We start from the raw sequence: 14,169 nt of genomic DNA on the forward strand, positions 1-14,169 counted from the left end.
AAATATGAATGTTTAAATACTTATTTATTGTATTTTTAAAATATGAACCAATAATATTAAAATGTGTTGCGTGACAGGAGAAAAATTTAAGTACAGATTTTCGCTTGAGTGTGAAGAATTGCCAATTAAATTTATGGGCTATCCATTTATAATTAAATAACACATTTATTTGAATTTGAAAAATGGATCTCATCACAAATCTAAAAATCTATGTAATTTATATCTTAATATTACATTATAACATAATAATATTGTAATTCATTTATTATAAATTTATAATTGATGATAAAATTATATTTATGATAACAATTTTATTTTTGATAACAATAAAATGATAACGATGGTGTTGGTCTAATCGACTGTATATAGAATAATGCTCAGCATTATTTTGATCAATCCGGATTACGGATTACAATTATTTAATCCGAATTTCGGATCAATCCGTTTTATCCGGATTCACTGATCCGGATAAAATTCACAATCTGTTGATTCGGATTTCGGATCCAATCCGGCTTCATTGTTTTTGAGATAATCAGATATTTTTTCATTATTATCAACCCAAATAATACGAATTTTGGTCTCAGATCGATTGACAATCGACTCAATGTTATAAGCAGTGGCGTCGACTTGTATTTTAATTGATGGGGCAAAGTATAAAAATTTGTTAATACCACCACCCAAAAAGTTAGAGCAAAATAATGACAAGTTACATGATTGAATGATTATATTGTAAATTTAGTCATCATAAAGTCGCTGACTTCGTTCGTTATTTATCACTCCTATTTCATCTATTAAGTAGGTACTATTCAGCAATGGTGTATCCCGTGGGGGGAGGGGTTATAACCGACAGCCCGCACTATTAAGTCTATTTTAGAGTACGATTGTATTTGTACCGCTTAAAACAGCATATAATAATAATAATATAAATTATGATCGAGTAAAATGCCTCATATTTTATCATAAATCAATAATCATACAGACTGAAAATGATAATTATAAATTAGGTATTAATTATTACATATTTACCTTGCTTATTGCTTACCTACTTCATAGAAGTTTTAGAATAAAACACTTAATATCAATTTGAAGCGTATATAAATATAGGTTTAATTGTTTAAATATTAAATACGTTATTTAAATACGTAATTAAAGAAATGTAAAACAAAAAACAGTTATTTCATTTTTTAAACAACTGTAATTTAAAAAAAAATATGTTTCAAAAATGTTTCACGGGGCAATTGGTAATTAAGTAACTATCTTAAAATGTTTAAAAGATGTTTTTGCATGCTTTATAATCACTTTTAAACATTGAGAACATTTAGCTTCATCATGTGTGCGAAATAGATATAAATATCAATGTACGTCTGTATACTTGACATGGTATAAAGACATGCAGTGATAGGCGAATTGCTCTATTGCATCATAGTATCCTACCATATACAGATCGACTGTCACTTAATTTGTACATTCTTAAGATTTACTAACTAGAGCGTAAATTTATTCACCCAACCCACCTCACACCACTCAAACACCAGACACCCACCACCATAGTTAAATGAAGGGGCGAACTGCCCCATAAAAGTAAGTGTTCGTTGCCACTGGTTATAAGATGGTAAAAAAAAGAGAATACACCCGAGTTCTACATAAATCTTAGTATATTTAAAAAACTGTAGAAATGCAGGCTAATGAGCACATAATATTGTTATACATAATACATTTAATATTTATTACAACAGTCTATTAAGTATAAATTATAATTTAACATAATGCTAAAGAAATATTAATCATTTGGCTGTACTAACGTAATAACAAATTACTGAGCTATAACTTGTAAGTAGTAACTAGTAATTATCGACTATAGAGTATAGACTACAGACTACAGAACAGTGGGTACTGAAAATAAATAACATTACCTCATGCCTGGTATTAAATATTAATTAAAGTATAATTGATATCGGATAACACGTAGAACGCAACACAATATTTATTTATAGCACTTCTGAACAATAACAATACACGCGATAATAGAATAACCCATGAAAATAACAAGATTAAATACTTGAAATTTTCACCAATTGTTTATATTAGCGTTATTTATATACAGTAAATTTTCAATTTAATTTTTATACAATAATCCGGATTAAACTGATTATAACATTTGTTTCAATCCGGATCGGTAATCCGGATATGGTGCTCAGCACTAGTATAGACAGACTCGTAACATTTTAACAACATAATTTATTTGTTACCTAATTGTAAACAGCTGTTTCCATTTATTGGATTTCGAACAACGAACCACATAGAATTTTTAAATAAATTCGCGGACTATTTCATTTATACAATGCTACCAACTTTTTCGAACTGTTAACTGTTAAGTTACAGGTACTGATATAGTTCAGAATAGTTCATCAAAGTGAATAGTTCAAATAAGCTATCTCTATCACACACCCGCATTCGTAAAAATGGCCGTTTTCAGATGATTTCGCTACCGAAACACGAGTGCGGTTGTCTGGTACGCACGCTCTTCCGTCTGTTTATGACAATGTTATTTTACGTTCTGGGACGATACTGATGCTCATTTTTTCTACGGCCGAAGACGTTGAATTTTAATCGTTACTTTAGTACAGGTATACATTCGTTGATTTACGTACCATGTGAAACTTGATGGTTGTCGATTACACGTATTTTATCAATATTCATGCGAATCACGTTATGCTTGTTTCCAAGTGCAAATTTTTTATAAATTCACGATCGAGTAATAAAATACCAGTGGACGTACTTATACATTTTGCTCTTAAATATGTTTCTAAATTCGATTGTTTATTTAAACATCTGAAATTCTGATATTTTTATGTTTGTTAATAAATCGTTCATATTAAAATTGCCTATCGTGATTTTTTTTTTTTTTTAGGAGAAATTCGACACTTACAGGACTTATACAAAACAGAAGTTAATATACATATATCATATAAAATGGATAAATATAATAATAATAAGACGTAAGTATAATATATTATATAGTTATGAAATTACAGTTCAGTCATGGTAATTAATCTTTTTCGTTTGATTCCTTCAAATGTATTTTGGTGTTAAGTTATTTAGATACATAACTTAACCATATATTTTTTCCTCCAGCGATAAGGTATCACAGTTTAATTGGATCTTAAAACAAAAACTTGAAAATATTAATAACAATTTTTTTTTATTAATCAATTTATTCTGTTCAATATCTAATATTGATTTATTTTTTTCTATCTTAATGGCCTTAAGTATAATACATTTTATGTAATAATGAATAATTAATACATATTAGGTGGATTGGTTAAATGTTCGACAATACAATTATTTTTATTATTAATTTAATTATTAAAGTATGATTTTAGAATTTATCATTGTTCATAATTGTTGAGGAAATAATTCTAATTCATGTGTAAAATAAACTTTTTTATATTATTAAAGGAAAAAAATGATTGAATTTAATGAGAAACCTATGCAACTAGTAAATGGAAGATTATTGCATTATAAAAATCATCATTATAATGAACAGATTCTCAACAAGAGTACATCAACAACTAATGTTAAAGACCCTACAATTCTTAATTGTATGCATACTTATGCAATTTATCATGAAAAAAAAATACCTGAAAGTCAAGTAAATTTTGAAGATAGTGACAATGTAAAGGTACAACAAATGACCAACCAAAACCTCCAGTATCAAAGTTTTTTCAGTAGTGATGGATTAATAGTAACACCAATTCCGCTTACCAAAACTTCTCTTTTGTCTCCTTTGGTGAAAAACCCAAAAAGTTCTTCTATGATTAAGGATTGTAATGTAGGAATTCCAGTCCAACTAGATTCCCAAGTAAAGTCAAATATCAATAACGATATTTCTGAGTCTGCTATACCATTAGATTATTCTAAAAAACATTCTTGGATCAAATGCGAGAATAAAAATAATTGTTGTACAAACAACACAGATTTAAATAACAAATTATTAAATCTCTCAGTTGAAAATGGTGGATCTCTTATAATTAATAAATTAACTTCTGATAAATCAAAAAAATTCCAAAATTGTCTTCCAATTAAAGATAGAAGTTATGTGGTGTTAAAAATGGATGTTGATAAAGCAAATATAACTGGTGATAATTCAAGACAAAACAGTTTCAATAAAGAATACAGTAATAAGGGTTCTTTGATCAGACCTACAGTGGATGAATCTAAAACTCATCTTTGCAATAAAAAATCAACCGAAAATTTGAAGACTTCTTCAATGGGACAAACATCTGAAGATGAATTAGTTGTATTAAATGATTATTCAATTATACAAACAAATTATGCAAAAGAACAAGCTAGTAGTAATTTTAAGCCAAAAATGGTTGTAAATAAATCATATAAAAATGGTGGTTTTTCAAATAAAAACAATTTCAGTAAAATATCGAGTGTTAAGTGTAATACCAAATGTGATGATGGAACTAGATACCAATGTGTTTCAAGAAATCAACATTGCAGCAACACAAAACAAAATAATTTTAAGAATAGAATTTCAACTTTATGGGAAATGGAAGATGGATGTATTAGAACTGATATTTCGTCTAGTTTTTCTAAAGGATTAAATAATGTCAGTAATGGTCCATTTAAACATAAAGATAAATGCAAAGAACAAGATAATACTAAAAAGGACTGTCACAGTAAAATTAATCTAATCCCACAATTGGGCATAAATAGTTCTAATACTGTGGTTAATATTAGTAGTTTCTTAGAAAAAAACAAGTTAAATAAAATTCAAAATTATAATTCTGAACAAGTTTCAATGACACAAAAGGCTGCAAACAGAATTGAAAAAAACACACCATCTACAGGAGGCTGTATTATGAAGCTAAAACCTTCCAAAATAAGTAATTCAGTGATGCAAAGTGTTACAACTGTGTACACCAATGACATATCCGATTTGAATATAAACTCAACTTGTATACAAAATAGTACTCCAGAGAATTACAAGTTTACATCCTTAGAACAAAATTGTAATATTCAGAATCTTCCAATAATTGTAATTGATGATTCCTCAGATTCATATGAAAATTCAAGTAATATTGAAAAAGGATTGCAAAATAAGTCCATCAATATACCAATTGAGAGCAGATGTAATATAAAACAGAGTTTTTATGATAAAAATAAGTCAGCGTTACAGTTGGCCACAGCTGGTTTTTCTGGGAAAAACAAAGTTAATAAAGAACCAGTAAATTTTCAAAAAATTCCTTTAATCAGTCAGAATAACGTACCTGAAAAGTTGGATGATGATGATACAAAGCAAAATAAATCCAATAAAGAAATTACAATATTAAAAAAGACTGAATTTAACGAATTCATTATGAACAAAAATTCTTTCAAGCCCACTGAAAAATTAACCAAGGTCAAAAATAGTATTTTATCTGGACAACATAACCAACAAAAAAAATTATTTTATGAAGCCAAGTTGAAAGAATGTACTGTAAGTAATTCAGATGCAAGAATAATAACAAATAATTTAATTCAAGTCCGTGATGTAACAAAATCTGATGAAATTCCAACTAGTATTGAAAAAAGCATTCAGATAAAAGATGATGGTCTATTAAAAAATCAAAAAGAAATTTTACCAACAAGATGTGTTGATAGAATTCGATTTTCACAAATATGCAGTAGAAGATCTATTTTTCGACCAACATTTAAGACAAAATACACTTCTAATAAAATCATGAAAAAAGAAAATACCAGAAGAAAATGTAATCTTTGTGGTAGGCTAATAAAGTGTAATAGTTGGTTAACGCATTTACAGGGAATACATAACTTATATCAATATTTCTGTAATCTATGCGGTAAGAGTCAAACAAATCAAAGTTTGTCGATTAATCATGCTAAATTGCATTTTCTTAATGAATGCTATCCATGTGATCGTTGTAGCAAACAGTTTTATAATGGAATGATGTTAGTGGAGCACTTGCGTAAGGAGCATAGAGTGTTTGTGCCATTCCAGTGCCAAAAGTGTGATGTGTTGTTTGAAGAAAAGAAATGCTTACGAAGGCATAATTTGTTTGATAGTTGCAATCCGATATCTCAACCCAAGTGTATTGAATGTAATATTATATTTCAACAAAAGAAAAACTTGGGTAAACACCAGAAAAAAGTACATGGGAAAAAACCACAAATTGATTATTATTGTGAACATTGTAATGTCCACTTTAAATTCAAAGAATCTGTTAAGATTCATTTAAAAGCACGACACAGTGAAAATGCATTAAAATATAAAAAAAAAAGTGATGTATCCTACATTGAGAAAACTTTAAGAAAACATCATACAAAAGAATATATTGAAAATATAAATAAATGTGATCAATCAATAAAATTATTTTTTAATTTTAATGATTTCCCTAATAAACTTGACAGATTAATGGAAACAACTAACAGAGATATTGATGTAGCAATTGAATACGATGACAATTTAATTGAACGACTTAACAGACCGAACGAATGTGTTTTCAATAGAAACAATTGTATTGATAATACTGGTAAATTTGTAAAAATGTCTTATGATCGTATTGATTTTCCAAATGAGTATGCTTACAGTAAGAATGAATGGCTCAAGAAGTTGCTAGAGTTTGCTGATGAAACTTGTGGTATTAATTCTAAAAACATATATGAGTACGGCAAGGCGAGACAATGTACTAATAAACCAAAAAAATTATTTAACGATTGTAATGCCAAACGATTATACAATGAATTATCAAAATGGCGGAATGAAATGAGAATTTCACGAAGATTTCACAAAAAAATGCTCGTTACTTTTTCTGATTGGCTAGAAAACCCTCAAATGAAAATCAATAAAATACGTGTCCCTATGGAGATGCGTGGAAAGAAACATAACACTGTTTTGTCACCTAAGCACAACATATTTGAACTTCCAACATTGCAACGGATGCACAGGTGTAGTGTGTGCTATAAAACATTTTCCACCCAATCTCTGTTCCTAGACCACATATTAACCGATCATAAGACTAATGAACTATATGAATGCAAATCTTGTGATAAAGAGTTTTCAAATAAATCAACATTAGAATTGCACCAAGCGTTCCATACAGTCTTAGATAAATATACTTGTGACTTATGCTCAATGTCATTTATAACAGCAGTAGATTTTAAGCGACATGATTGCACAGAAAAAAAATCCCTAAAGTGTGAAGTATGCTATCTAGATTTTGTTAAACCAAAATACCTCAAGATACACCAAAATATTCACAAGAATAACACTAATTACATTTGTGAATTTTGCCCAGAATTTACGTCCTCATGCATTGCAGATCTGCAGGAGCATATCAGGTTAAACCACGGATTTCCAGCACTTGATTGGTCCAAATTTTAGCCACATTATAATGATGTAAATTTTTATGATTACCATAGGCAATTTGTTATTTTCTAAATTTGGCAATATTTAATTAATGTGTTTCTGTATACAAACAAAAAAAAATTTAACTGTAAAATTTTTTATTTTTACTATCTTCAATACACACAATCAATTTAAATTTCTATTTTTATTTCTAAATTTCTATAATACAATTCATTTTATAATATATTAATTTGATAATATATATATTTAATATATAGATAAAATGCATTGCTATTTAAGCAACTAAATAATGCATGTTGTTTGTCATATTTAATGTTCATTATTTATTTAGTAAATTAGTATTAATAATTAATTATTATGTTTTTGAAAAGTATAATTAATATGAGTGCTAGATACATAACTATTAATAAATAAAATAGTGTAATATACATAAACCATTATGTTAAATTTAAAATTTTTTTAATGGGAAAATAAAGTAATTTTATCGATGAGCTTGGGTGTAATTAATTGTTGAATTATTTTATTTTATCTTTCTCCATACACTTTTACATGATTTTCTTTGTTTGCTACCGTAATAATATATCTGCAAAGAAGATTAGAGATTAGGTATGCACTAAAGCGCTTAATTATTATTCGTACACAAACTAAAACTATTGTTTTATTCAGGGTGAGTAATTAATTCATTTATTATTATATTAATCGGCTTAGTTCTTTTTAAATGAAATGTGTATATTCTTAAAATTAATTAAATTAACCATAGTAAGCTTAACATTTTATGCAATTAAACCACTTTGAACTTAACCATATTAGAATATACTCATATAATAAGTACAAGTAGGACTATGTTCGATTAAGGAATAAAGCCAAGTATATATGCTATTCGAGCATACTTGTGTGTCATTGTTGGTGGACAAGAAATTTTATGTACATAACTGACAAAACATTTTCTCAAGCTGCCTTGAATCAATAGTTAAAACAGATAAAAACACAGTAATTAAATTTAAATAAAAATATTAAGCTAAAATCCTTTTACCAACCTTATTACAAATCTGAGTTGTATATTTCTTGCGGCATGCATATTTTATATTTTGTTTCACAAAAATATGTTAGTAAAACATTTGAATAACGATGGGATAAACAGTGTACATGACATAAATTACAAATAAATATTTCTAATTTAAATGGAAGTAGTTGGAACTTAGATGATGAAGATATCTGTCAAGAAGGATAAGCTATCTGCTCTGTTGTATCCAATATTTTGAGTGGCAACTCTGGACGGTAACTAGCAATTTTTCATGTTATGCAATCCTAAACATGAACTGGTTTATTTACTGTTGTAATACAGTGAAACCTATAACTGCATATAAAGTATTATTTCGAACATGCTGCTCAGCCAGTGATAGTTTATTATCTATGTCTATAATATTTTAATTGCTTAATAGTGAACATTTGAATGGTTTATCTGAGTATATTAAATTATTCATACACAGTACATATATGAATAGGCACAAATAGTAAAAAAAAAATTTGGGGGGGTTAAGCTCCTATTAAATTTAATAAAAAAAATCATATTTCTTATACTTGACATTATACATCATTTAGGGGGTTTGGCAGTAATTTGGGGTATAAGCCTATTTGCGCCAATATGTATATGGACGCCAGATTAGTGCATGTTGTCTTTGTTTTACAGATATAAATTACATATAATTTTTTAATTTTTTTTCTATACGACAATATCTAAATTTCTGGGTTCTCTTCCTAGTTCATTAATGATCACTTCTGGAGTTAAAGAAATGGTATAATATACTAAAAACATAGTAAATACATTCAATATGTCCTATATAAATATATATAAATCTGATTTCTAGATGAATCAATATAAGGAATATAAATACTAGTTCTAAAATAATCTTCTGATTCTTCTGTTGCTATTGTTGGCATGATATATTTGTCTTTTACTTAATATTTTAATCACAATTTTAAAATGTAGTACCTCTGCCATTTTCTAATAGACAAAAAATTGTATTAGAATAAATATCAATTATTTTTTTTAAACATGGTTCCAGTATCAGTTCTTAACTGTTTAAGAGCACTCATATTATCTTCTTTTAAATCAACTTTATCTTTAAAATCAATATTTATGCTTTTAAGTTGCTTATTCGATAGCATTCTGTATGCAAATAAAATCTGTTTCAAAACAAATACAAAAATTATTTCTGAACTATATTTAGTAGGTATATTAACTTTATAATTTGTACTGATGCATCAAATTAAGAGTGCATTACATTTTTTAACATATTGGCATCAATTGCAGAGCATTATTCCAATTGGCCATGTTTTCTAATGAGACAACATTTGTATGGAAATAACTGGACAAAATCGTTTATGGCAATATATCTTTAGTTCCATCTGGTGTCACTCAACAGTTTTAATGATTTTATGTTTGTCACCTAGGGGCGTATTTAAGGGATGGGGCTCGTGCCCCCCCCACTGTATTTTATACTTTATTATTGTAGGCCCTCTTATTTTTCACGCACGGGCACTCGGTGAAATACTGGAATATCAATATATCATAATAATATGATACCATCGATTAAACGGATTAGCATTGCTTAATACACGATGAAATAATTATAAAAACTGAAGAAATAGTTTATGCATATGCTAATAAACATTCCAGACGTCTTCAGTTATTGTAATTACAAAAATTATATTTAAAAATATGTTTTATTATAAATTTGTGTAATAAAACATTATATTTCTATCAAACATTTGTATTTTGGTTATGAATAACGACAGTTTTTTGAGGTGGAAAAGTTATAACTATGTATACCTTTAACTTTTTGTTTGTGCCCCCCCCCCCCCATAAGACATTTACAAATACGCCCCTGCTGTCATCATTATCAATGGTTTCAAAAAGTGCATTCTTACGTTAGGTGTATTGAAAAATTTTTATAATTTTTTAATGACTCCAAAGCAATTTTTACTGGTAACAAATTGCATGCAGGTGATACTGCAAGTTTAAAAAATGTGCCACACAATGTAGGTATAATGCATTAGAATAATTTGCTTGTATAATAGATTTTACTCCTTTAAGAAAAATTTTACTCCTCAAAGAAATCTATGCATTCCAATTAACGAACCAATTTTTCAACAGAAAGCCAATGAATTAGTTGAAGGCTTTGGTAAGCATAATTTTAATTGTTCGACTGGTTGGATTCAAAGATTTAGAACGAGGCATAATATTGTGTTTTCTACAATAAGCGGAGAATCAAATTCGGTCAATACTGAAATAACACAAAATTAGCTCGAAAAAGTATGGCTTAAATTACGAGAAGGATACACAGATGACCAAATTTATAATGCAGATGAGACTGGAATTTTTTACAGAATGCTTCCTAACAGAACATTAAAATTTAAAGGAGAAAAAAGTTCAGGTGGTAAAATGTCCAAAAAACGTCCGATTGTCATGGTTTCAGCAAGTATGACTGGTAATTAAATGAAACTTATCATAATTGGAAAATCCCGTAACCACGATGATTCAAACACATTAAAAGTGACTGTTTACCGGTAACATATGAATCTAACTTCAAAGCTTGGATGACTGCAGAGTTATGGTCTAAAATTTTATTAAATTGGGATTTAGAGTTAGGAAAAAAAAAAAGAAAAAATTTTACTCTTAGTTGTCAATTATCCAGCACATTGCACTGTAGCATTACGCAATATTAAACTTGTATTTTTACCCAGTAATTGTACGTATGTTCTTCAACCAATGGATCAAGGCGTAACTAAATGTACGAAAACTTATTTTCGAAAAAGTTTGGTGCTAAATATGATTAATAATATTGAAAACAAAATTGAAGCGAATATCCCCGCGTATTAGATGCTATATTAATGATTTTTAAAGCTTGGGAAAAAGTATCAGATATTACAATTTGAAATTGTTTTTGTCACGCTGGTTTCAATAATGCAATACCACAACAAACTGTACAAGGAGAACAAGAAGAAGACATAAGTTTCCCAACATAAATGAATATGTTAACCTTGATAATGATGTTATAACTTTAGAACCATTAAGTGATCAAGAACTTATTTCTTCATTAATTAACTAACCCGAAGAACCCGAGGAAGACGACAATAAAGATGAAGGTGATGAAGATGAAGAAACTGATTTATCTATTAATGCAGTGTTCAATACAGCAAAGATGTTAGCAAAAATTATATGGCTCTGAATAACGTAAGTCCAAAGATAAATTTTGAAGAACTAGAAAAAAAATGGAGCGTGATTTTTATACTAACAAAGTTCAATCTAAAATAATAGATTTCTTTAAATAATAATTGAACTAATTAATTTCAATATGTATGTACATAATTAAATGTTTTAATTTTTACTGTTTTCTATATTATACGTTGCATGAATAAATAATAATAATAATATGAATTGAAGTTACAATTTTTTTTCGTAATTTTGGTTATAATGAGAACCGGTTATTATGACCTATTTTCTTTGGTCCCTTGAACGTCATTATAAACAGTTTCTACTGTATTTTAATATTTTTTATTCGAATAATTGTGTAATATATAATTTAATACTGATTACCTCTTAGTAGTTAAAACTTAGCTAAACCGTTTACGTTAGATTAAATTCAAAAATATAACTTGCTCTAATTTGGTCAATTTTTATTTTATTTTAATATATTTTTTTTGAACTATTTTTAAAAATATATTCAAAAAAAATGGCTATCTTAAAAATTGAAAATTTTTAAATGCATACATTTTTTTTTTTAATTTTTGAATTTTTTTTCTGAAAAATAATAATATTTTTGTTTTAATTTTATACCATTCAATTAGAATTTCCATACTAAGTATTTTAAAAAAAACCGCGTTTAAATATATTGATTTCCCGTGGAGGTATTAAGGGTGATACGGGACTTATGGGACATACTGTATATTAATAAAAAAATAAGCAAAAATCTGTATTATTTAAGTTGAGATTAGTTTGGCTATTTTTTCTTCTTTTGTCTACCCTTTTTAATTTCTTGGCGATTATCTTGAACTGCAGAGTAGGGTATTCGCATCATAATGAAATTTATCAGAACAGATATGATTATATTATTTTTATGTTCGAAGCATGGAAATATAATAGAAAGATTTAAAGCATCTTCAACTGTAAGATAAAATACGTTTTTTTATTTGCAGTGTTTAGCAAAGCACTCTTCTACTTTGTATAGAAAGTGAAACAAATGTAAATTTGGATGGATTAATGCTCCTTTTGATTTTAAATTAGTAAGCTCAATTTCTGGCAAATCATTTGAATATTTCATAAAACTACTTTAATAATATAATCCTACATACTACTCATGCTTTACAGATGTGGTGAAAATGTGTAGTAAACCAGTAACCGCATTCTGAACGTCAGCTATCAATGCAATTTAGATATACCGATAGCTAACCTGTATACAGGAGCGTCATTTGGGGTAGGGCAGGGTGTGCAACGGCACCTCTAACTAAAAAAATGTTGACAATTGGCCCACCATTAACACTCCAATTTGCCGTTTTAATAAACTTATGCATTATATTTTCGTATATATATATATAATAGTATCTACAGGGTGATTTTTTTTATCGTGAACCAATTAATATCTCGGGAAGTATTAGGAATTTTAAAATAATTTTTTTTTTAAACTTTCTAGGTTTTACTATTTTACACTGTGTTACAATTTTAATAATTTTAACTTCCTCTCTTATTTGATAAAACACTATCAACTTTCGATTTTCAAATGGCATTACCTATTTTCGATAAGAAAAATTATAAACATACTGAAAAAAATAATTTTAACGTTTACAAAATTTAATTTCAGTAATCCATTTGCGACTTATTACCATTTAAATATTCGTTCAATTTACTGCTACTGTGCTATTTGTCAAACCCAATGGTAAAAACCAGAAGTCAAAACGGAATGATATCTTAATTTAACAATACCCATAACGGTCATAATCGATAATGAATCTTAAGTACCTAACAAGAAATATAAACAATACTGTTGGAAAAAAAAAATGTCCAATCAACACTCCCACCAGAACACCGTGTGTGAGTGAGCGACTAGCCTGAATCAGCTATAAAATATAAAAATAATATACCATCTTGGTTATGCAGTATATCATTGGTTACTGATTCCTGGTATACGGTCTTATCACTTATAATTAGGGTTACCCATAGAATATTACTCTATGGGGTTACCATAATATTTTTAGACCAAATCCGGACATCAGTTCCGTTTCAGATGGAGGGGGTAAAATCAAAGTTAAACAGTATTGTTCTTTCATTAATACAATTTTATTTAAATCTATAAATAAAACGTCTACATAAGAGTTATTAGGTTAAACAGGTTATAATAATTAATTAACTTTTATAATAATTTTTATCAGTTCCTTATTAAGTTCGTGCTGGGTCCTGGTTCGCAACATTCTTCATCGTCTTTTCTTTTCATATTTTTCAGATGCGTTAATTTTTTTTTTTCTTTGTCAATTTTAATTTTATCGTGAAATTGTGTACATGACAAATTAGAATTTGCTTTAATATTAAGCAGCTTTTTTAAAACTGTTAATGACAATCTTCCTCTTTCAGCACTCCAAATAGACCCCATCATTGAAAAAATACGCTCGGCGGAAGCTGAAGTGCCAGGCAGACACATGGCAAATTCTATTATATTAAAAATATCAAAAAAGAAACGTTGCTTCTTAAAAATGCATCAAATATCTCCTTCCATTTTTCATGCATTTTCGATGTT

At 27.9% G+C, this 14,169-nt stretch overlaps 1 protein-coding gene across 1 annotated transcript; it reads left to right on the plus strand.

Annotated features, from left to right (window-relative positions):
• The first annotated feature begins 2,454 nt into the window (after window positions 1–2,454).
• On the plus strand, window positions 2,455–7,483 carry LOC112687441. Its single transcript, XM_025560165.1, has 3 exons — window positions 2,455–2,627; window positions 2,912–2,999; window positions 3,460–7,483. Exons 2-3 carry the CDS (start codon window positions 2,974–2,976, stop codon window positions 7,391–7,393), a joined length of 3,960 nt encoding a protein of 1,319 aa, XP_025415950.1. The 5' UTR covers window positions 2,455–2,627; window positions 2,912–2,973; the 3' UTR covers window positions 7,394–7,483.
• The last annotated feature ends 6,686 nt before the right edge of the window (window positions 7,484–14,169 follow it).

Source organism: Sipha flava, unplaced genomic scaffold (assembly GCF_003268045.1).
Source record: "Sipha flava isolate LNK unplaced genomic scaffold, YSA_version1 34_pilon_pilon, whole genome shotgun sequence".
Taxonomy (NCBI): domain Eukaryota; kingdom Metazoa; phylum Arthropoda; class Insecta; order Hemiptera; family Aphididae; genus Sipha; species Sipha flava.